This window comes from Asterias amurensis, chromosome 1 (assembly GCF_032118995.1).
Source record: "Asterias amurensis chromosome 1, ASM3211899v1".
Lineage (NCBI taxonomy): Eukaryota > Metazoa > Echinodermata > Asteroidea > Forcipulatida > Asteriidae > Asterias > Asterias amurensis.
Window position 1 is genome coordinate 35,787,684 of NC_092648.1, and position 23,636 is coordinate 35,811,319.

At 37.2% G+C, this 23,636-nt stretch overlaps 2 protein-coding genes across 2 annotated transcripts; one reads left to right on the forward strand and one right to left on the reverse strand.

Moving 5' to 3' along the window:
* Window positions 1–75: 75 nt before the first annotated feature.
* On the reverse strand, window positions 76–9,259 carry LOC139938374 (glia maturation factor beta-like). Its single transcript, XM_071933845.1, has 6 exons — window positions 9,101–9,259; window positions 7,436–7,532; window positions 6,089–6,132; window positions 5,567–5,699; window positions 4,065–4,138; window positions 76–2,340 (listed from the first exon to the last, which is right to left on the reverse strand). Exons 1-6 carry the CDS (start codon window positions 9,101–9,103, stop codon window positions 2,269–2,271), a joined length of 423 nt encoding a protein of 140 aa, XP_071789946.1. The 5' UTR covers window positions 9,104–9,259; the 3' UTR covers window positions 76–2,268.
* Window positions 9,260–9,422: 163 nt separating this feature from the next.
* Window positions 9,423–23,537, forward strand: LOC139938382 (DNA replication licensing factor mcm5-like). Its single transcript, XM_071933858.1, has 16 exons — window positions 9,423–9,704; window positions 10,518–10,644; window positions 11,152–11,280; window positions 11,822–11,994; window positions 12,857–13,012; window positions 13,956–14,040; window positions 14,326–14,533; window positions 14,920–15,080; window positions 15,811–15,879; window positions 16,704–16,937; window positions 17,655–17,738; window positions 19,343–19,464; window positions 20,434–20,562; window positions 21,494–21,636; window positions 22,296–22,423; window positions 23,258–23,537. The coding sequence occupies exons 1-16, from the start codon at window positions 9,553–9,555 to the stop codon at window positions 23,357–23,359; spliced, it is 2,202 nt and encodes a 733-aa protein (XP_071789959.1). The 5' UTR covers window positions 9,423–9,552; the 3' UTR covers window positions 23,360–23,537.
* Window positions 23,538–23,636: the final 99 nt, after the last annotated feature.

Genomic DNA, 23,636 nt, shown 5'->3' on the forward strand with positions numbered 1-23,636 from the left:
ACAAACGGTTACAAACACTTTTTATAGACCAACTCGTCCGACCCAAGGCAACGTGTTCCTTTAACAAAGAACATGAAATTCACACAAACCATCAAAGAATGCTATTCTCTATATTTCCAATACAAAATTTTATTACTTATTTTAGCCTTGAAAAAATGTTACATTTACTAAAAATGGCATTATTATGAAATGCTGACAAAACAACATTTACCATTGGTATTAATAAGAGCAAACTTCCCTTCCCCACATGTATCATTCATGTTATACTGACTTTAATTCATGTGGTATTCCTTTAAAGGCATGGGGTGGATTTCACAAAGACGACTAGTCTTATCTCGAGTAAGGACTAGTTCTAACTCTTTGTGAAATCGACCCCTGGATACTTTTGGTAATTGTCAAAAACCAGAATCCTCGCTTGGTGTATCCCAACATATGCATAAAATGACGAGCCTGTGAATTTTTTCTTTTTAACTCAATAGGTTACTTCAAAGGGGGTCCTTTTTTACTAATGTTTAAAATATATTCAGACGCTTTGACACAGTTTTTCCAAAATAATCATCCCCAATCTTTAAAAATTCATCATAAATTTGACAATTTTGATTAATACTACGTTAGAAACTTGCAAAGTATTTTAAATATATTTTAAAATGAAATATATCAAATATAAATTGAAAGATAAAAATTAAATAATTATGAAATGGAAGAAATATCAGCTAAGTTCTTCTGCGAGAGAAAAAAAAGTTGACGCCTATTATTTTGTGCCGATTCAATTAAACTGCCCTATGAGTATGATGGTTTGCAATTTGTACCCCCTATTTTCTTAAGCCCTTTTTTGACACCTTTGAATAAGCTTGGGCTTAGACTTTGGACTTAGACTTTGGGCTTAGACTTTGGGCTTAGACTTTGGCTTTAGTTTGGGCTCTTGCTTGAGCTCAATCCACATGTTTGAAGCCTTGTATTGAAAGCGCACGTTTTCCAAATAGCCTAAATGACGGAGCGTCAACCAAACCCAAGCAAGGGTTGAGCATGTGAGTCTCTGATTAACAATGCTTAAAGATGCTATGTCAGATTTTTGGCCGATTTGACCCCAAAATTTTGATTTAAAATTCGATAGGTATTTTGATGGGGGTCGAGAAAGTTACAAGCTTTCATTTGAGCCATTGCTCGAAAAAGTCAGCCAATTATTAGTAGCAGTGAAATTAAGTGCGACAATCTTTTAGATGACCAATTCTTATGTGTTTTAAAAGAAACGTTTTAAATTTTTGTCATGGTTCCTGACCATTAAAAGTAAAAGTTAAATTTTTTTTGTTAGAGAGCGGGTGATACTCTTTGAAATACCATTCACTCAAAAAAAAATCAATTTTTTAATGTTTGGGGCCAAAAATCTGACATAGCATCTTTAAAATTAGCATAGCATCATGAGATAGAAACCAGGGCCCAATTCAAAAGAGCTGCTTACGCACAGAAAGTAAGCTAAGCACAACAAAATTATGCTTACCAGACTAAGGGTTACCAGCCAAACTAACATATCAAAGGGTGATCTTTTACTGGTATCCTGCTAACTTTTGCTTAGCACAGAAATGTCAAGCAAGATTGTTTTCTTAAGCAGCTCCATGAGCTACGTAGAATGTCTGAGCTAAATAAATCCTGCACACTTTGTTACAAGTTTCACCCTGAACCCCCCCAACCTCTTCTTTCAGAGTCACTCCCCCCCCCCCACCCCACACTGTAACATAGTTCCTTATCCATATTCACTTGAGCAAGAGTCTTTATTTCAGTCCTGGGCTCTTTCCTTGTGTTAATGTACATTGTACATTACTAGCTAGCAATTGTGAAACAATAAAAAATAATGTGAAAAGCACACCCATCATAGTTATCGGATGATTTGTAACTGCCTGGTTATGTATGACCTGGATACCAACCAAAAATGGGTACAGCAGCAATGCTTCTATCACTGGTACTCCAAATACTGAAGTTTTCAAACTGAATCTAACCCATTTACATGACACTGCTTGGCGTAATAACAGATTTATTATGAGTAGTGCACTAAGGTAGTTGTTCTAGCTTTACACAGCTAGAAATCCAGCACTAACCTTAAGAGCGAAACAGTGATCAGAAGCACAGAACGCTGTGATAAACAGCACCAACTTAGGCCCAATCTTACTACTACCCCAAATCGTCTCATAAGTACAAACTGGTTTGAGGCAGTGAAGGCTTACATTATAACCCTTGGCACTGAAGAGCAACCCGGTAAGTCAAGGTAGTCAGCTAACCGAAGAAACTGAGTTTCCCTTCAAGCCACTCCTTCGTTAAGTCTTCCACGTTTGTCAGATCAAAGCACTGCAAATCAAATAAAAAAGACAAATGTAAAACGTTACGTAGGATTTCAAACTTTGCATGGTAGGAGTAGAATAAGGTGAGGTTTGCGGTAGCACCAAGTCAAAATCTCTTTTAAAGATGCTATGTCAGATTTTTGGCCGATTTGACCCAAAAACTTGGATTTAAAACTCAATAGGTATTTTGATTTGGGTCGAGAAAGTTACAAGCTTTCATTTGAGCCATTGCTTGAAAAAGTCCGCCAATCATTAGTAGCAGTGAAATAAAGTGCTCAAAATTAGTTTTTGTCGGGATCCCGACAATATATCACGTGACCAATTCTTATGTGTTTTATAAGAAACGTTTTACATTTTGTTCATGGTTCCTGTCCATTAAAAGTAAAAGTTAAACTTGTTTTCGTTAGAGCGGGTGAAACTCTTTGAAATACCATTCACTCAAAAAAAAATATTTTTTAATGTTTGGGGCAAAAAATATACTTTTTAATGTTTGGGGCCAAAAATCTGACCTGGCATCTTTAAGTAGTGTGGGTTCTAACTCAACATTTTAAACAGTATGCTCTGATGAGCACATCTCCTGAAGATGATCGAAGCATACTGATTGAAATGTTGAGTTGCCACCGGTTGATTTCAGAACCAACACTACCAGTGACTACTCAAACAAGATTTTCACACAAAGCTACAGCAAGCCTCAACTCAAGAAAAATGTTAACTTTGCATTTCCACTGATGACTGTTCCAAACCTAGGGGCAGAAAGACTACTCTTCCAGGCAGGGCTGCAATCGATAATATCTGAAATCAATCATGCTTTAGGTGAGAATGGAATAAAATATTACTTTTGGAAAATAACTGGAAACATAGGAAGAAACCTAGAAACCCAGCCAAAACTACTGAAGCTCATACAGACACACAGGTTTGTGAATCCTGCTAATGAGGACTTCTCTTTATTCACCCACTGTTTGTTTGTTTGTTTGTTTTTAGTGATCTCCCCATTGGTTTTGTACACAAAAGTAATGCGAGGAAGTCCACTCTCTGTCAAACACCCGGATCCCTTTTGTTAAAAGCCAGTGGACACTATCAGACTGTTGGTAATTGTCAAAGACTAGTCTTCATGCATAAAATAAAAAACCTGTGAAAATTTGAGCTCAATCGGTCGTCGAAGTTGTGCGATATAAATGACAGAAAAAAACACCCATTCACACAAAGTTTTGTGCTTTCTGACGCTTGATTTCGAGACCTCAAATTGTAAACTTGAGGTCTCAAAATCAAATTCGCGGAAAATTACTTCTTTCTCGAAAACTACGTCACTTCAGAGGGAGCTGTTTCTCACAATGTTTTATACTATCAACCTCTCCCCGTTACTCGTAATCAAGAAAGGTTTTATGATGATAATTATTTTGAGTAATTACCAATAGTGCCTTTAAATCCTCAGTTTCAACGAGTAGACATGCTCAAGTGTTAACACCTGCAATCTGGAACCTTCTATTGCCCCTCTTTTAACTTTTTGGGAATAGCTCGCATTGGTTATGTATACCACATTCCAACTTGGGACCTTTACCAAACCAAGAACCCTGTTGTCCTCTTTTGTTATCGGTCGTTAAATGTATATACAACCTAAGTACGACAGTCTAGCATTCCACATCTTCTATTGTATGCATTCTAAAATGTATTATGCGTATCCAATCTTTTGCACATCTGATTTGTTATTGTTATTCTTCAATGTGTACTTACCTTTGTGACACCAGACTCCTTTTGAAGATGAAGTTTCGTTCCAGAGTATTTCATACCCTGTTCAGGTTTGGTGCCTAAATTAAAAAAAAAAAAACATTCATTTGTTGAAGCATCAAAATCTACCAAAGTATTTTGTTTTAAATGAGGGATCTGTTTACATAACAAGGCTGGATTGCCATTTCAAGGTGAGGACACACTTAACTGATTTGGGCCATCGACCCAAATCAACTGCCAGCACTGGCATGCTGAAACAGGGTTACCCCCTTCACAGTTCCTAAGGATGTAGGCTTGGGTATCATCCACTTGGAGCCTGCCTGGTAGAGCAGAATGCACTACCTTCCCAACTTTTTTACGAAACAATTAAGAGCCTTGCTCAAGGGCACAACTGTCATGACTGGGATTATTCACACCCATACCAAAGTCTGCTGCTGACAACACCAGAGTTTAGGTTTAGTGAACTTATACCACTTTTAATGTTTATGACAATCCACTTCCGACTATCTAAGCATAAAGACAGTGGACACTATTGGTAATTACTCAAAATAATTTGAGCATAAAACCTTTCTTGGTGACGAGTAATGGGGAGAGGTTGATGGTATAAAACATTGTGATAATCAGCTCCCTCTGAAGTGCCATAGTTTTCGAGAAAGAAGTAATTTTCCACGAATTTGATTTCGAGACCTCATATTTAGAACTTGAGGTCTCGAATCAACCATCTACACGCACACAACTTTGTGTGAAAAGGGTGTATTCTTCTTTCATTATTATCTCGCAACTTTGATGACCTATTGAGCTCAAATTTTCACAGGTTAGTTATTTTATGCATATGTTGAGATACACCAACTGTGAAGGTTGACATTTACCAATAGTGTCCACTGCCTTTAAAACCATTGGACACTTTCGGTACACAGTATGGTCCAAGGCTCACACTTCGTGTATCACAACTTCTATATAAAATAACAAACCTGTGAAAATTTAGGCTCAATCGGTCATCGGAGTCGGGAGAAAATAACGGGAAAACCCACCCTTGTTTCCTCCGCACGTTTCACCGTGTCATGACATGTGTTTAAAATAAATCCGTAATTCTCGTTATCGAGAATTGATATTGTTTTAATGTTTTCTCAAAAAGTAAAGCATTTCATGGAATAATATTTCAAGAGAAGTCTTTCACCATTACCTTCTGTAAACCCTAAGTTATTTGTAAATCTGTGAACTTTAAAAAAAATTCTGTACCGAAAGTGTCCAATGGCTTTAAAGAGCTCTCTGAGTGACAAAAAATCAGCACCACTTTAAATTAAAATCTTTGTTTTTATATTAGGCAAAATCGGATATATAAATAGGTCTAAAATTTTGAGATATCCAGCAGTTCCAGACTGTTGTACTTTTTAACCACAAATCTTTGAGACCAAGAAACATCTGGCCTGACAATGACAACCTACTTCACAGATTCTTTCAGAAAAAACAGTCCTCCCAAATGAAAAGAACGAATTGACTGTAATTACCTCTAGGATGTAAGTAGATGAAGCACAGTGGATATGAAATTCTACCATCGCTGTGGTTTAAACAGTAACTTAAGAAGATAAATCGAGCCTGAGTGGACGGAACCTCTTCCTGGAGATCCTCAAGGGAAATATCCTTACAGAGGAAAACAAAAAATCAAAAATAGCCAAAATGTTATAGATCCTACGCATTAAATGGAAACGACTAAACAGCTTCCACTCTCAAGCATCATAAGAAAACGCTGACTGCAGTGGTTTGGTCACCTCCAACATATGGGAAAAAAACATAAATTAAATAACATCAGTTCAAAATGATTCCGTCAACAAATGCAAATTGTGAGGTCTTGCTACATTTAAAGGTGCAAGAAAACGCTCTGTTGATTACTGTCTCAAACTTCACAGTGCAAAAAGTTAAAATTTTCAGGAGAAAACCAAATAGAAAATTTTAAATCAAAAGCAATTTCTAAAAAATAAATGTAGGTAGCTTTACGAAAGCCACTTTATAATAATATTAATAATACTTACTTCATATTGCTCATCAATTATTACCGTTGTCTCTTTAATTTTACCTGCAAATAAAACAAACCAGAAGCCAAACGTAAATCAACTACATCACAATAGAGGTGTTGCCTGTTGTTTAAGGGAGGGTAACTTTTATAAATTTTTCAAAAATGAATGACCTCAAAGACACTGGACACCTTTGGTAATTGTCATAGACCAGTCTTATCACTTGGTGTATCTCGACATATGCACAAAATAACAAACCTGTGAAAACTCAATTGGTCGTCAAAGTTGCGAGACAGTAGCCTAATCGAATAACAAACACCGTTGTCACACGAAGTTGTGTGCTTTCAGGACCTCAAAGTCTAATTCTGAGGTCTCGAAATCAAATTCAAATATTTTAGTGGAAAATTACTTCTTTCTCGATAACTACGCTACTTCAGAGGGAGCCGTTTCTCACAATGTTTCATACTATCAACAGCTCTCCATTGCTTGTTACCAAGTAAGTTTTTATGCTAACAATTAATTTGAGTAATTACCAATAGTGTCCACTGCCTTTAAAAATTCACTTGGTAAAAACCATGAAGAGCTGTTGATATTATAAAACATTGTTAGAAGCGACACCCTTTTAAATTTTTCAAAACAAAGTTTGAATCTGAGAAAGGCTTCAGGGGTAAAGCCTCTCAAGCATCTGAAAATGCCCAATTCTATGCAACAGGGGTGTTTTCTTTCTTTCATTATTTTGTTTCAAGTTTGACGACCAATTGAGCCCAATGATGTTGGAATACACCAACAAGTGAGAAACTGATCTATTTGACAATTATCCAAATCTGCGGGCAGAGGGCAAGGCCTGATATTTCTACATTATGAGCAAATCTGTACAATTCAACATTAAGTTGATTCCAACATCCAAGTCCAGCCGTCGATTTCACCAACCTCTTCCCAACTTATAGGATTAATATTAAGACTTAGGAAGAGTCACAGCCTTGCACTATAACATGTAAAGGTTAAGATTAATCCAAACTTAGGATGGGTTACTCCCAACTTATAGGATTAATATTAAGACTTAGGAAGAGTCACAGCCTTGCACTATAACATGTAAAGGTTAAGATTAATCCAAACTTAGGATGGGTTACTCGTCCTAACTCGAGATAGGACTAATCCTAGCGTGAATTTGGGTGCAGGGTGCCCCTTCATGAGCCACTGTAGCAATATCAAATCTGCTCTATTTTGTTTTGCTGTTCCTAGTAATATGCCTGTGGGTTTTTTTCACAGAGCTCAGGAAAGTACTGTGTACACAGTGCTAACACACATCGGTGTATATGGGTAAAACCACAAATTTAAATACTTAGGCCAAACAATGTGACTTACAGACAATTGCTGAGATATTCTTGTCTTTTCTGAATCTGAACTTCTTCAGTTGAGCCTTCAGCTCTTCATCTATCTCACACACCTGGATTGCCTGAGCCTGAAAGTAAATAAAAATCAAAACATTTCATTGTATTAATGTTAATGATCGACCACTCCTCTCTTGGCAAGAAGTGGAGGTAACCTGGGATGGATTTCACAAAGAGTTAGGACTAATCTTATCTTGAGTTCAGTAAGGACTAGCCTCAAGTTTTTAGTAACTCTTTAGAATTAGTGTAAGGACTGTCTTTGTGAAATGGAACCCTGGCTAAACTTTTCTGCCTTGCCCCCATACCAGAAGTACTGTAGCCCTGCTAAGGGAAATGTGTAAACCATTTTATGAGAAATAAAACTCTCTACCTTAACTCTACTAGAAGAGAGTTTTAGCTTCTATAAAATGATTCGCACAATTCTCTTGAATTCATACTAAAGCAAAGGTAAGTCAGGCAGTGTATTGTGCCACCGGCACTGATTAGACATTTACACAGTGACTGTTTTGTGAGACTTGCACCATTAATTAATTTTTGATTTGATTTCCCTTAAAACAACGATTGAAAATATTGGTTATTTATGCGGCCACTGAAGCATGTACTTTAGTATATCAAGAAGGACACCTGCTTAAATCAAACTTAGCCAGTGCGGCTTTCCACCGGCATTACTCCATTAGCCCTGGTAGGACGTCAGTGCCACCATTAGGCCTATACCTTATTGCAAAACTTCGTACACTTAGTGGAATGAGGTGCATGCTGGTTTAGCTATTTTTTAGCGTTCAAGTTTGATGATCGCTAGCTAGACCAGCATGCACCTCATCAAGTAAGCACTCGCACAATGGGTATTTGCGAAAAGGTCCATAGCCACTGCACTGATGCAACGCAGAGGAGTCCAACCTGGGCTGGAAAAGTTTCTGTATGGCGCCACCACTTTTTCATTTGATATGAAATAATATAGGAACTTATTTACCTGATTGATATATCCCTTTTTCTAAAAATTAGTGAAAAAGTGGTGGCGCCATGCGGAAAGTTATCCCCTGGGCTAGTTATCCACTGTATACGGGCACTATCTTATTCTTATAAAACACTTTGTCATTCATAAAAAACAATATATATCCTCTGAATTTACTCAGATGATCATTATTGCAATAACGTAACCCCCCTCCCGCCATCGGGATGAGGGTTACGTTCCCCTCTCCCGCCGTTTGGAGGAGGGTTACGTTATTGCAAATAAGAATATGATCGTGGATTGTTTTTACTAATTGTATTTTGTATTGAACTGTAAATCTAGTGCACAACGTTTGTATGAAATGAAAAAACACTAGTTGCGATAACGTAACCCTCCTGCCGATGGCGTAGCCTCCGGCTCCACAGTCGGCAGGAGGGTTACGTTATCGCAACTAACAAAACACAAACAAACATCATTGTTAAAGTTTAACTTAAACATCTATGCCTCACAAAATTCCAACCCATGTTTAACTTGAGCATAGCCATATAAAAATATAGATAGAGGAAGGATACAATTTTTACAACTTGTTTCTTCCATCCCTGATCCCTCCTCATCATGCATAATTGGAATTAAAAACTCAAAAACTGCGATTGTGTGAACGACAGCTCGCTTCTCACTTTCTTTACTTACCATTTCTTCAGATTAATGTACCCTTGATTTTGAAAGTCACGACCCGTAGAGATTTACACGGTTCAGTTGACGTTTTATCTGAACTGAATTCTTCAATACGGAAACCTAACACTGCTGGAGGCGTTTCCATTAGACGTTTGACCTTTCCTTCCTTTGACTTGCAGGCATGTCACAAAACCGGAAGTGATGTTTGTTGTTTTGGTCTATTTATAGAACAAGTCTTACACCCAGGCGTAAATAGTACCCAATATTGACTGCATTAACTAGGAGCACTGCCTGCCAAGAAGTGACACCGGACAGAGAGGGCGCGCTTTCTCCATTTTCGCGCTGATTTTGACACGTGAAGAGTTTTCCCGGGAAAATACCCGCAATCATAACACAGTGCTAAAGTGGTCTTTAAACACGGACAGTAAGGTATTTAAAAATTGAAGTACCAAAACCATCTCTCCAAAATGTCAGGTTTCGACAGCCAAGGAATCTTTTTCTCGGATAATTTTGGGTCTGAAGATCCACAAGGCGATGGAGTCAATCGTGCTGCCGTCCAGCGCAGATTCAAGGATTTTCTGAGGAAATATCACGATGCAAACTTTACATACAAATACAGGTATGGTTTCGAGCGTCGCGTGTAACTTGTGTATTGACTTTGTGTTGTGCTGAACAAAGGCGAGATATGATTTTTTTTTAAGCGCTATTTTAATCTGGGCTAGGTTTTATCACTCAGTCAGAAAACAAAACTTTACCATGCCACATGATCATAAAGCATTGATTAAGAATGGGTGCTTCTTGTTTCTATTCCCCTATTTTTAATCTGTGCTTTTTCTTTTTGATTAATTAAATTATAATTATATTTATAAATATAAATTAACAAAAAAAAATCTATATTTTTATTTAAAATTTCTTAATTTATTATGGAAAGGTTTCCGTATCCTGCCACCACTTTTTCATTCGTTATGATATATTTAATAGTATTTAACTAAGCTAACTTAACTAAACGAGATATTCCTTTTTGTCAGAATGAGTGAAAAAGTGGTGGCAGGATTATGAATAAGAGGATACGTCATACGGTTTTACTTAAAACTTTAAAAACTGACATTAACTTTATCCAAATTCTAGGGCTTTTCCTAAGAAATTTTTCAGCAAACAAAAAATAAAAGCTTGCAGTTTGCTTTGTCATGTTTGTTTGAGTTTAAAACAACTGTCTTTGAGTAAATGGAACTGGTCTCTTTTTGTTTTTTAATTGTGCAGCAGAAAATGTGAAGAAAAAAAATTGTAATAAAGTTGCATGTTTGTATGTTTGTATTTGGTTTAATTAGTAATAGCACCTATGTGCTAAAATTGCCTAGCTCGAACTAAATTTTCTGTTGTCCTTAAAAATTCACATGGGCTCACTATTAATTTTGGTCTTGTTTTCTTGAAGGGATGAGCTTAAACGTCATTACAATCTTGGACAGTACTGGTTGGATGTCTGCTTAGATGATCTGGCAAGCTTTGATGAAGACCTTGCAGATAAGCTAAAGAAACAACCTGCGGAGTTCCTCCCCTTTGTAAGTTGGTGAATTAACACCTGCCTGTCTCAACATTAATCCACACTATTGGTACAATTATTTCGAGTAAATTTAACTCAAAATAATTGTAAGCATAAAAACTTGCTTGGTATCGAGCAAAAGAGAGCTGTTGATGATAATAATAATAATACCAAAACTTATATAGCACCCGTATCATGTAGGCATGCTCTAGGGCGCTGAACATGGAAATATGAACTAATTAAAAATAGGAAAATATGGAATTTTAACAACAGGAGTAAAATTTCTTTAAAAACATTCATCCATAGTATGTAGCATTGTGAGAAACGGCTCCCTCTGACTCTGAAGTAACACAGCTCTGTTGTTTTCTGATCAGCAGGGTGTGAATCACAGATGTGCCATTTGTTTCCTCGAGCGAGATAGTAAGAGCATTCCTTCCGTTTTGAGAAGCTCCATCATGCTTTTGTTACTTTGACCTAAACAAGCAGTCTGTTGTGAACTTGCAGTCTTGTTCTTTATTCCCTCTAGTTTGAAGATGCAGCGAAGGAGATGGCCGATGAGGTGACCAGACCACGCCCAGAGGGTGAAGAAGATCTTGAAGACATTCAGATCATGCTCAACTCGGAGGCAAATCCAATATCCATTCGTCATTTAAAGGTAAGAATGAAGTTCAACAGTCAGCTTTCAGGACAGACATCCTCGTAGCAATCTGTGTGCAGTTGTTCAAAATTAAAAAAAGACTTGCCAAATTGAAAACAATTCTGGATTGACATGCTAAACTTTATATCTGCCTAATGTACTCGGTTGATTGCAGGCCTAAAATTTTATCTGTAAGAGGGGAAGGCCATTTTCATTTCGCAAAATCTTAAAGTCAATGGGAGGGTAATTTCATGCCTGTGATTGGCATACAAATCTGCATTATGTGGGTGTGTAACTTTTCAGCTGATCTTTCCCATTTTGGTTTTTGTTCTGCGCTTTTGAAAACTGAAAAATCAAATGAGCCCGTTCATCTTTTTTTTTTTGACAATTTGGTTTTTGGTTTGTTTTTTTTTTTGGGGGGGGGGGGCTCGATGAAGAATCATCTATGCTGTGTGTGTGAAGTAGTTATAAACTGCTTACTGGAATTGTGATTGGTTTAGGAACACTTGTATCAATAATATAATAAATGATTGTCTATCTTTCTAATACCTCTGAGCAGTCCGACCAGGTATCTAAGCTGATAAAGATACCTGGTATTGTCATCGCGGCTTCGGCCATCCGAGCAAAGGCGACAAAGATCACCATCCAGTGTCGAGGCTGTCGAAACTACGTGCCCAACCTGTCCGTCAAGCCAGGTCTTGAGGGTTACACCATGCCCCGCAAATGCAACACGTAAGTCTGTGGTATAGAGTTACTAATTGACTGGGGGGTTTTCAGGTTTTGGTTTTAGTTGTTTCCTTCCAAAATTGTCAGAGTTTTATATTTGAAGCCAGGAAAAATCTAGTGCAGCCTTTGGTTTAAATGTAGTTGTGTTTATTAGTAATGAAAAATGTTGACTGGGTCCTCTGGTATTTAGCCTGCATAACTAAAAGGAGATTACCGGTTTTCAAATACTTCAACATCCCCAATGACTACCACCTACCAAAAGGATACATACATTTTGGTATTTTTTATCTTAGCCCCTAGAGAGAATTTTCCCACCACTACCTTCATGTTCAGATACATGTTCAGATACTTCTAGCAACCATAGACAAGTTGAAGGCGCCATTTCTGCTAGCAAATGTTTTGATACATATCATGCCCATGATCTATTGTTTCATCAAAAGAATTGCTTGCTGAAATGGCGTCTAGTGTACATGCCACATACCTTCGGCACTCCATAATCTTTGCTAACAACCCCTACACCTCTTCCACCTCGCCCTAAACAATGCTACTTTGTGCTCTCCCTGGAAACAAAAACCATGATCCCACAGTGACCATATTATTATAAGTTATAACACAAGCGCAAGTGGAATATGGAAAATTATAGCGCTTCTGGGACGCAGACATGCTATATTTTCCATATTTCCACGAGCGAACTTGGTGCGTAACATAGAACACACATGACGTAGGTAGTGATATTAGCCGTGCAATAGGTTTTTATCACCACTCTATTCTGCAATTCTGATTGGTGGATTAGCACGTACTTGAAGATAAGATTTGATATTGTTAAAAGGTTTACCTTATAAATTTATGTTTATGTTTTTTTTTGCAGCGACCAGGCTGGCCGTCCATCATGCCCTCTGGATCCGTACTTTATTGTGCCAGACAAGTGTAGATGTGTCGATTACCAGACATTAAAGCTACAGGAATGCCCTGAAGATGTTCCTAACGGAGAGCTACCTAGACATATGCAGATATACTGTGACAGGTAAAATATCAGTAAGATTAAAAACGTTGCATAGTATAGACAATGTGACCTGTGACATCACATGTTTACAAAAGAGCCGCAGAGCCTGGACCTCCTGCAGGCATGATTTATACACAGCTCAATGGAAGAAAACATAAAATCTTATACTTTATGGAGATTGCACTGTCTAATTCATATCAACTATTTATATGATGAAAGGGGGGCACATCTCAAAACTTGTCCAGCTTTTACTTTCATCTCTCTCGGTTTTATGTGGAATTTATGACACAAAATGTCAACTTTCCCAAAGGACCAGTGTAGTATCTTGCCTGCCAGAATATTCAAAGAATGTACATGGACACACCTCTTGGAAACAAGGTTCATAACCAGATGAGGTTTGCGCAAGCACCATGTGTAAATCTCATTGGAGTAGTGTTCTAAAAAGAACCAGCGGGCTAAGGTTGACAACTCTGTTCAGAACCCACACTTTCATCCATTTTACAGTGGAAAAAATAGATTCGCCAATCCTGGAATTTTGTCTTTAGTAGAGGGCAAGGCCATTTTTAATTTGCAAACGCTCACTGAGCGATAAACTCCTAACGCGAAGTTAGATTATTTATTTCTCATCAAATATAACATTTCAGACAGACATTTCAAGGGATGAAATCATCATCATTTGTCGACCATGTAAGTTTTATGTAAATCTGTGATCTGCACGATTTTTGTTTCTTACCAATTCTGTAATGTTCCTTTAATAATCACCTTTCCAACTTTATTCTCTTCACCAAAGTTCAGCTCTATCTGGGGTGTTCAATGTGTACTTTTTTCTTATGAAAAATTGAATTCCAGGCTAGAGTTTGTTTAGGCTTCAAGTTTGTTGAGGTTTACTGTGTATTTTAAGGATTTCTTATGCTACTACTAGGAACTTACTAGTACTAATTTTTAATGTCTTGGTCTTCTGCAGATACCTATGTGAGCGTGTTGTCCCTGGTAACCGTGTAACCATCATTGGTGTTTATGCAATTAAGAAAATGGCACCACTCGGAAAGGTAAACTTTTCGTCTTCTCCTGGACATGCAATATTTTCTTGTTGTTTTTAGAGGCTATTGGAAAAAGTATTCCCAGCTGAAACCAAACTAAAAAAAATTGCCCATGCTGGGATGTGATGCCACCCCAAAAACCACTTAATAGCAAATCAGCCAACGGTAATGTTTATGACATAAGAAATTTAGACTGTCAGTTTATCTAATGTTTGTAAAAAAAAATAAAAAATTAAACAACAAATAGGCCTACTGTATTTGTTATTTTTAATTTTAACATTTTCCTTTTTGCAGAAATCTCGTTCAGACAAAGTTGCAGTTGGAATCCGTAATCCTTACATCAGAGTGGTGGGATTTGAGATAGACACTGAGGGTCCCGGCCGCAGCTCTGGGGTACCCATCACACAATCTGAGGAAGAAGAACTCCGCCGTCTTGCGGCCAATCCAAACGTCTATGAAATGCTGGCCAAGAGTATAGCGCCCTCTATCTATGGCAGCATTGGTGAGTTTATGCGTAACTGATAATAATAATAAAAACTAGGTATTTAAGTAACGTTAAGACTTTCACTATTGCTAAGGCTTTAAGGACAAGCATTGATCAAATGTCCTTTTTTCGAACTTGCCTCTTCTTCAGATTTCTTCCCCTGAATAATAAAGAGTTAAGCCCGGTTCAAACTTGTTGCGAATGCAAAGCGAATTTTAACACCACATGGCTGTTTTGGCAGCGAATGTTTCGCAGGAGTTGAGCACATTTCAACTTATGCGAGTTGTTTGTTGAGAATTTGTGACGTCAAAATTTGTATTGCATTCGCAGGAAGTATGAATCGAGCCTAATACTCTTTCCTTTTCTTGGTTATTATTGCAAAATATGCTTTTGTTTTTTACCAGACATTAAGAAAGCCATAGCGTGTCTTCTTATTGGTGGGTCACGTAAGCGTCTTCCAGATGGTCTGACTCGTCGTGGAGACATCAATCTGCTTCTTCTTGGTGATCCTGGTACAGCTAAGAGTCAACTTCTCAAGTTTGTCGAGAAGGTTTCCCCGATCGGGGTAAGTTTGGAATTCCTTGAAGTGATTAGTTCTACAGTAAATGGAATGGCTTAGAGGCCCTGGGGTCGATTTCCTCAAAGAGTTGGGACTAGTCCTACATGTAACTAGGAGATATAAAAAACGTATGGCTAGTCCTAAGTTAGAATGAGTAACTCGTCTTAACTCATGATAAGACTAGTCTTAACTCTTTGTGAAATCCACCCCTGGACACGTTTGGTAATTATCGCGGCCAGTATCTTCACTTTGAGAATCCCAACATGTAAAATAAAATAAAAAAATTGAAAATTTGGGATCAGTTGGTCGTCGCATTTGCAAGAGAGTAATGAAAGAAAAAACACACTTGTTGCTTATCTTTGTGTGCTTTCCAATGCACAATAAAAGGCTTCAGCTGTAGTCTTTTATTATTTGAGTGAGAAACTACCTCTTTCTCAAAAACTAGGTTACTTCAGAGGGAGCCATTTCTCACAATGTTTTATACTAACTGCTCTCCATTGCTCGTTCCTAAGTAAGTTTTTATTTAAACAATTAATTTGAGTAAGTACCAATAGTGTCTAGTGCCGTTCAGCAAAAATCATCAGGGTACGGTCACAAGAAACAATTATCATAAGGCATTTTGCTGGTAGCTAAAAGTCACCTCAACTTAACCACAGTGACTGAAAATGACAAAATAATTCTTGAAGGTACTGGAACGGTTTCAATTTTATAAGTGTTGTTTGTCTTTTTTTGTTAGGTTTATACTTCTGGAAAAGGGAGCAGTGCGGCAGGTCTGACGGCCTCAGTCATCAAAGACCCAGCCACTGTAAGTGTTCATTGGTCTAGACCAATGTGTATTTTTGCAGAATGAGTTTTTGTGTGTGTGTTATGTCCTAACCTCTAAAATGACTGACACAAGTATTGATGTACGTTTCTAATATTTGTTGTCAACTTCATTGCTCCATGGCTAGAACTAACTCTTACTCGCAACTGAACTCAACAACTGGTTACAACAACTCAACAGCCCATGCGCAAAGCTTAAAGTGGCACGCGACTTAAAAGGACTACACTACAGCGTGAAAAGTTTATGTCAGGAAACACAATAAAGTGTCTTGTTAGGAATTCTTGCAATGGTTCTAGTTTTTTGTAGGTACCTGAAAGCACCCATATGTTCCAACATGTGAACGGAATTGCAGGCTTACACCCGCTGCTAAAATGAAGGAATCGAATTGTCTCTTGCTATCGGGGAATCTTGGTGGCTTGGTCAGACATCTGTTCGAGAAGGCTCTATTCCCCCCCGAGTAATAATGTTTGTGGATTTTTTCACAAAACTGGGGGGGGGGGGGGGGAACTGAGTATACAGTGCTTCGCACACATTGGCGTCTGGGTAAAAACCAAGTTAATCATCTCAAATTTCATTTTAAAAAAGGTATGAAAATGGCAGGTAAATTGTCAACATGAAGTCCCACGAACTTTGCAGGCAAAAACTGAATATGCACTTAGAAATATTCTATTAAGTGTCTGATAAATGATGTGTATCATTGTTATTATTTAACGCAATATATAAGTTGGTTATGTTATGCAAAGAAAATTGTTACTTAAACCAAATAAACAGATAACTGAACTATTTACTCCAATTCTCATTTACAGCGGAGCTTTGTGATGGAGGGTGGCGCTATGGTTCTGGCTGACGGTGGAGTGGTTTGCATCGATGAATTTGATAAAATGCGAGAGGATGATCGAGTCGCTATCCACGAAGCCATGGAGCAGCAGACCATTTCTATCGCTAAGGCTGGAATTACGACAACGCTCAACTCGCGAGCGTCGGTCCTTGCAGCCGCTAACTCCGTGTTTGGACGATGGGACGATACCAAGGGAGATGATGTGAGTTTTGTGTTTGTGTCTTTCTGTAAAAAGCTGATTAAAGGCCTTGGACACTATTGGTAATTATTCAAAATAATTGTTAGCATAAAAACTTACTTGGTAAAGTAATGTAGTTTTTGAGAAAGAAGTAATTATCCACTAAATTTTCCACTATGTTTGAGTTTGATTTGGAGACCTCAGAATTAGATTTTGTGGTCCCAAAATTTATCATCTGAAAGCACACAACTTCCTTTGACAAGGGTGTTTTTTCTTCCATTATTATCTCGCAACTATGACGACCAATTGAGTTCAAGTTTTCACAGGTTTGTTATTTTATGCATATGTTGAGATACACCAAGTGAGAAGACTGGTCTTTGACAATTACTAAAGGTGTCCAGTGTCTTTAAATTTCAGTAAAACTGTTTTGTGTTTCACTGAGTTATTTTAAACTGTTCGAAAAATAACAATTATCCGGAGTATAAGGAGTTAACATATTATGTCTGCTTAGTATCTTATAGAGAATAGAGAATTCTTGATCTTTGTTTCCAGGCTTGAGACTGGAGTGTGCCAAGAAAAACCAAAAGTTTGAATAATATGATTTCAACATACATTAAGTTTGGATAATCGATTTAGCAATGATTTTAAACTCTGCATTTAAAAAAAATATATGTATAATGAGTTCTTTCTCTTGAATGAGTTTTTAATTTCTGTAAACCTTTTTTCTGATCATCCTTTCAGAATATTGACTTCATGCCAACCATCCTGTCTCGTTTTGATATGATCTTCATCGTCAAAGATGAACATGATGAAGCTAAAGATATGGTAAGAAAATTATCAATGGAGTCTTGCAGAATCCATATTCTTTGGCAATTGGGATTTAGCCTTTCAGAATAGTGAACCGCAATTCTGGAACATACTTTTACCAAATTTTGACTCCCATAAATGGCCGACCATGATAGTTCGCGACGTAAAAGGAAAACCGTGCAATTTCGGGTGATACTTGTGTGGATCATTATATTCTACTTTTAAAACATCTTTCTAACCATATGCATTTCATAAACAATGGTTTCATACGCTTTTAATAGACCAACTCGTCCGATCCAAGGCAACGTTTTACTTTAACATTAGGTACGCTGATAGTCTTGAAGTTTTTTAAATCGGTTCTGAAGACTTATCGTTTTAACATGCTTTTTCTAACTATGTTTTTTGCTATTATTTTTACTCTCCTACATTTTATTAATGGTTTGTACTGTCTAGTTAATTTTTTTACTTGTGTTATCAATTTATGAATTGTATGGTATTTTCTATCTTTTTTTACCATTTATTTGTGCTTACTTTGTTTGTTTGTTTGTTTGTTTGTTTGTTTGTTTGTTTGTTTGTTTGTTTGTTTGTTTGTTTGTTTGTTTGTTTGTTTGTTTGTTTGTTTGTTTGTTTGTTTGTTTGTTTGTTTGTTTGTTTGTTTGTTTGTTTGTTTGTTTGTTTGTTTGTTTGTTTGTTTGTTTGTTTGTTTGTTTGTTTGTTTGTTTGTTTGTTTGTTTGTTTGTTTGTTTGTTTGTTTGTTTGTTTGTTTGTTTGTTTGTTTGTTTGTTTGTTTGTTTGTTTGTTTGTTTGTTTGTTTGTTTGTTTGTTTGTTTGTTTGTTTGTTTGTTTGTTTGTTTGTTTGTTTGTTTGTTTGTTTGTTTGTTTGTTTGTTTGTTTGTTTGTTTGTTTGTTTGTTTGTTTGTTTGTTTGTTTGTTTGTTTGTTTGTTTGTTTGTTTGTTTGTTTGTTTGTTTGTTTGTTTGTTTGTTTGTTTGTTTGTTTGTTTGTTTGTTTGTTTGTTTGTTTGTTTGTTTGTTTGTTTGTTTGTTTGTTTTAATAATTTGGCCCCCCAAAAATTTGTCTTTTTTGCTGTTATTGCTTATTATTTTGTTATGAGGTCTTGAATATTTTATGGAATATGTGCCATGTAATTAAGTAAATTATTATTGACATTTTATTATTCACGGCTCGACTTTGAAAGGAAAGTTTAATCCAATGTGGTTATTGACCTAAAGGTGTAGAGTAATTTCTCCAATCAGACTGTTATTTGTTAACTCTAAAATAAATCCACTTGTGGTTAGGTTTTGATATGCATGATTTACCTATTGATCCCTTACACAATGCAAAACAAATGTTCTAGCGAACGAGATGTGCAGCCTTGTTTCAATTTGTTTCCAAATCTTAGCTTGACCATTGCGCAAAACACTACGCAGAACGCACCTTCGCACAATGCATATATATCTAACATTTCGGCCATTTTGGAAGTTGATTCCTATGTTTTTTTTTAATTCTCAAATAGGCAGACTGGATTGGCGCATAATGTGAGAGCGCTGCGTGTTATACAAGGTGTTAATATGACGCCATTATTTTAAAAGCATTCTTAATGAAATTCCTTTTCTTTCACAGAGGCTTGCTAAGCATGTGATGAACGTTCACATGATGGCTCAAGGAATGAACCAGCAAGGCCCAACACAAGAGGGCGAACTCTCCCTCAACTTCATCAAAAAGTTCATTTCCTACGCCAGAAAGTAAGAAACCAGTTGGGCAATGTCAAAGTCCAACAAGGAAGCGAATCATAGAAACTCTTTAACAATTATTATTATCATTATTATTTATTTCTGGTAATGACGAGTGGGCATGCTTAAAGGCAGTGGAAACTATTGGTAATTACTCAAAATAATTATTGGCATAAAACCTTACTTGGATAGCAAGCAATGGGGAGCTGTTCATAGTACAACATATTGTGAGACACTGGTGAAGTAATGTAGTTTTCGAGACTTAGATTTCGAGACCTCAGAATTAAATTTTGAGGTGTCAAAATCAAGCATCTGAAAGCACATAACTTTGTGTCACAAGGGTGGTTTTTTCTTTCATTATTATCTCGCAACGATCAATTGAACTCCAATTTTCACAGGTTTGTTTTTCATGCATATATTGAGATACACCAAGTGAAGAGACTGGCCTTTGACAATTACCAATAGTGTCCAGGTCCAGTGTCTTTAACTGAAGAGTGTGCATAATATATGTGGGGGTTAACCAGTGGGAAAAAAGGCTAACGAGCACTATTTTAATTTTTTTTTTTTTTTTTTGATTAGTGGTTACATTATCAATTGTTTTTTTGGGGTAAAGCTCATTTGAACAGCCATTAATAAACACCAGGGACAGTTTATCCGTTCTGATTGGCCAATAGGAGGTCACATGGCCATGTTTATGTAATATGTCTCAACATAGACTGGTGACCATGTGTCAGAAGAGAGTGGTATCAGATATTTGCGTGGAGTGCGCAAATTTAAAACCAATGTAATTGGGTAGGTTTAAAGCTTTTACAAGGTATTAAGGTTTTTAAATGCCTGCAGGTCTGTAGTTAAGTATTAACTGACCTCACCTTTGGCTTGACAATTTATCGCACTACCTTGACCCTGCTAGTTTTAAACGCACATGGTTTTAATAAATATTGATACAATTTTCCTAAGTTTTTCCCATTGTTTACCTTGCAGTAAGTGTGGGCCTCGCATCTCGGAGGCATCTGCAGAGAAGCTGAAGAATCGGTACGTGTTGATGCGCAGCGGAGCAAGAGAACACGAGAGGGAGACCGACAGGAAAACCAGTATTCCCATCACAGTCAGGTAACCATCTTTTCATATGGTCTAGGGCAATAGTCTCATAAACTTTTAAGTGTATTTTGTAAAATAATCAAGACGATACGACAGTGGTGCACACATTTACAATGTATTTTCATTGTTCCGACGCTGTTTTACTTCTGGGTACTGAATGTGGCTTTTGCTTTCTTGAGGGTAAGCAGTAGGTATTTGATAAAAGCAAAATACTGAAACTTCTGCTTACAAGCTTTGTGAAATTGGTTCCTTCCTTATTGTTGTTGTTTAGATAATCTGCTCGTCAAGGGGGATATACACCAAGATGGCTAAAGCAGATCTCTCTTGTACAAACATTGGTTTAATGTCTTTAATTATGAATTTCACAAATCAAGATATTGTGATTTGTTTACTAGACGGCAATACTTATTATAGTCACTGTGAAATCAGTGGTAAGCTTGATAGGCTTTGAACCCAAAACCTTGTGTTTGCAAGTCATACAGTCGAACCACTTGACCACAGTGACGATGTCAAATAAACCATATTGTTATCAAAATTATTATGTGTTAAAGGCACAGGACACTATTGGTAATTACTTACTTGGTAACAAGCAATGGAGAGCTGTTGATAATATAAAACATTGTGAGAAACGACTCCCTCTGAAGTAACGTAGTTTTTGAGAAAGAAGCAATTTTCCACGAATTTGACTTGTGAGATCTCAGAATTTAATCAATCAGAATTAGATTTTGATTCTGAAATCAAGCGTCTGAAGGCGCACAACTTTGTGTCACAAGGGTGTTTTTTGTTCCATTATTATTTTGCAACTTCGACAACCAATTGGGTTTAAATTTTCACAGGTTTGTTATTTTGTGCATATGTTGAGGTACATCAAGCGAGAAGACTGGTCTTTGACAATTTCTAAAGTTGTCCAGTGTTTTTAATGCTTAAAAATATTCTCCTGTAGGCAACTTGAGGCCATCATCCGTATCACAGAGTCTCTTGCTAAGATGCAGTTGAAACCGTTTGCTACGGAGGGTCACGTTGATGAAGCCTTGCGTCTCTTTCAGGTGTCCACTCTGGATGCGGCAAAAACAGGCGGTCTGTCAGGTAGGAACCCTTCATGTAATCTTGGACTTCATAAATAATAATAATAACAAAGAATATTTATAGGGCGCCAAAATCCACCAAAATGAGGTGCTCAAGGCGCACAAGAGCGGAAACCACACACAGCAAGGAAAATAAGACAAGTAGACCAATTACACATCTAGGCGACATTAAACAATGTGGTTTTTAACTTGATCTTGAAAGTATCGAGACTAGAAATGTTGCAGATTTGAAGAAGTAAATCATTCCAGTGTGGGTCCAGCATGGGAAAATGACATATCGCCCATGATTTACTACGACTTTAAGATGAAGTACTGGATTGGTGGTACCAAAAATGTTCATCTTTAATCTGAAAGGTCTGTGATTATAAGATTGAAACTTAAGATAGACCAGTCGTCGATTAATTAATTAATCTTAGGACTTATAACGAGATAAGTTCCGTATCCCGAGACATTAGGACGCATTGAACCCATCCTAGCATTTTGTGAAAATCGGGTGCAGGTTCTTTAAATATGAACAGAATTTTGTTATGTCTTAATAGCAGTTGTGCTTACAATATGGACGCCCTGTTTTTCTTTTATCAGCAAATATTGACCTTATTGTAGTATGGGACTGATTGATGTTCTGTGGTTAATTGAAATACCTCATGGATTTCTTTGTAGGGGTGGAAGGCTTTGCAACCCAGGAAGATCAAGAAGAACTCAACCGAATTGATAAGCAGATGAAACGACGCTTTGCCATTGGATCACAGGTCTCGGAACATTGCATTATCCAGGACTTCTTACGCCAGGTTAGTGTTCAATAGAAAGCTGTAACAATCGATGTGACCAAACTTATCTTGACTTAGACATATCCGGCTCCTGCACAATGTAATGAAGAAGACTATAATTTGGTTTTACCCTGTCATGGATAAAGACGATGTGACCTCTGACGTCTCTCGAAAACCATACATGAATTACGCGCATGTCGCCGGGCAAAACCTTTGTGTTTTAGCAGCTAGCTAGAAAGTACACCTAATCTTACCATGACTACGCGTGTTTTTGCCCGGCAAACATGACTTGGACAGTGTTTTGTCACTAGAGGCCGGTTTGAATGTAAACAGAGGTAACATCGTCTATAATCATTGAAAACTCACTCGGGTAGGATTGGAACCCATGACCTTTGCACTGCTAGAGCAGATGTCTTGCCACTAGACTTTCGAGCTAGCCAGGTTACAGGTGGCAGTTCAAACCCTATGTGATGGCAGCGGGTACCGCAATGATTTTTGACACCCAAAAGGGGGACAGTGTAGCCAAAGGATAAGTGCACTACGCATTATGCAAGGGCTCAAACAGGTGTTGTAACATTTTCAAGTGATAAGTATTTTATTACAAATAACTATAGGCCAAACTGTCTAGAGTTTACAACAATAACTAAAGTAAGCAACAAGGAAATCCAAATATTTATATGGTAAATTGAGCATGGGGCTATTTTATTTTTACTCCGCTATTTAAATATTTGAATGAGAATATGATCTGTTCCCCTTTTGGAATAATTTGAATTATTATTCCCGAGTACTAGCATACATAGGGAACATGACCAGATTTATACACTAAAACTGATTATCTTTTTGTTTCCAATGCAGAAATACCCTGAGCGTGCAATCCACAAGGTACTTAATATGATGATGCGCAGAGGCGAGATCCAGTACCGTATGCAACGCAAGATGCTTTACCGACTCAAGTAAAGATTTTCATCTTCCATCATGTTAGAAAGTCACCACGCCTAGACTTGTACTAGTCACTAAAGAACATTCTCACTGACGTCACGTTTCTTTAGCATTGCAGGGAGGTCTGCGGTGCTACAGAACTTAAAGGAACACGTTGCCTTGGATCGGACGAGTTGGTCTATAACTGAGCGTTTATAACCGTTTTTTATAAAATGCATATGGTTGGAAAGATGTTTTAAAAGTAGAATACAATTATTCACACAAGTTTGCCTCGAAATTGCGTGGTTTTCCTTTT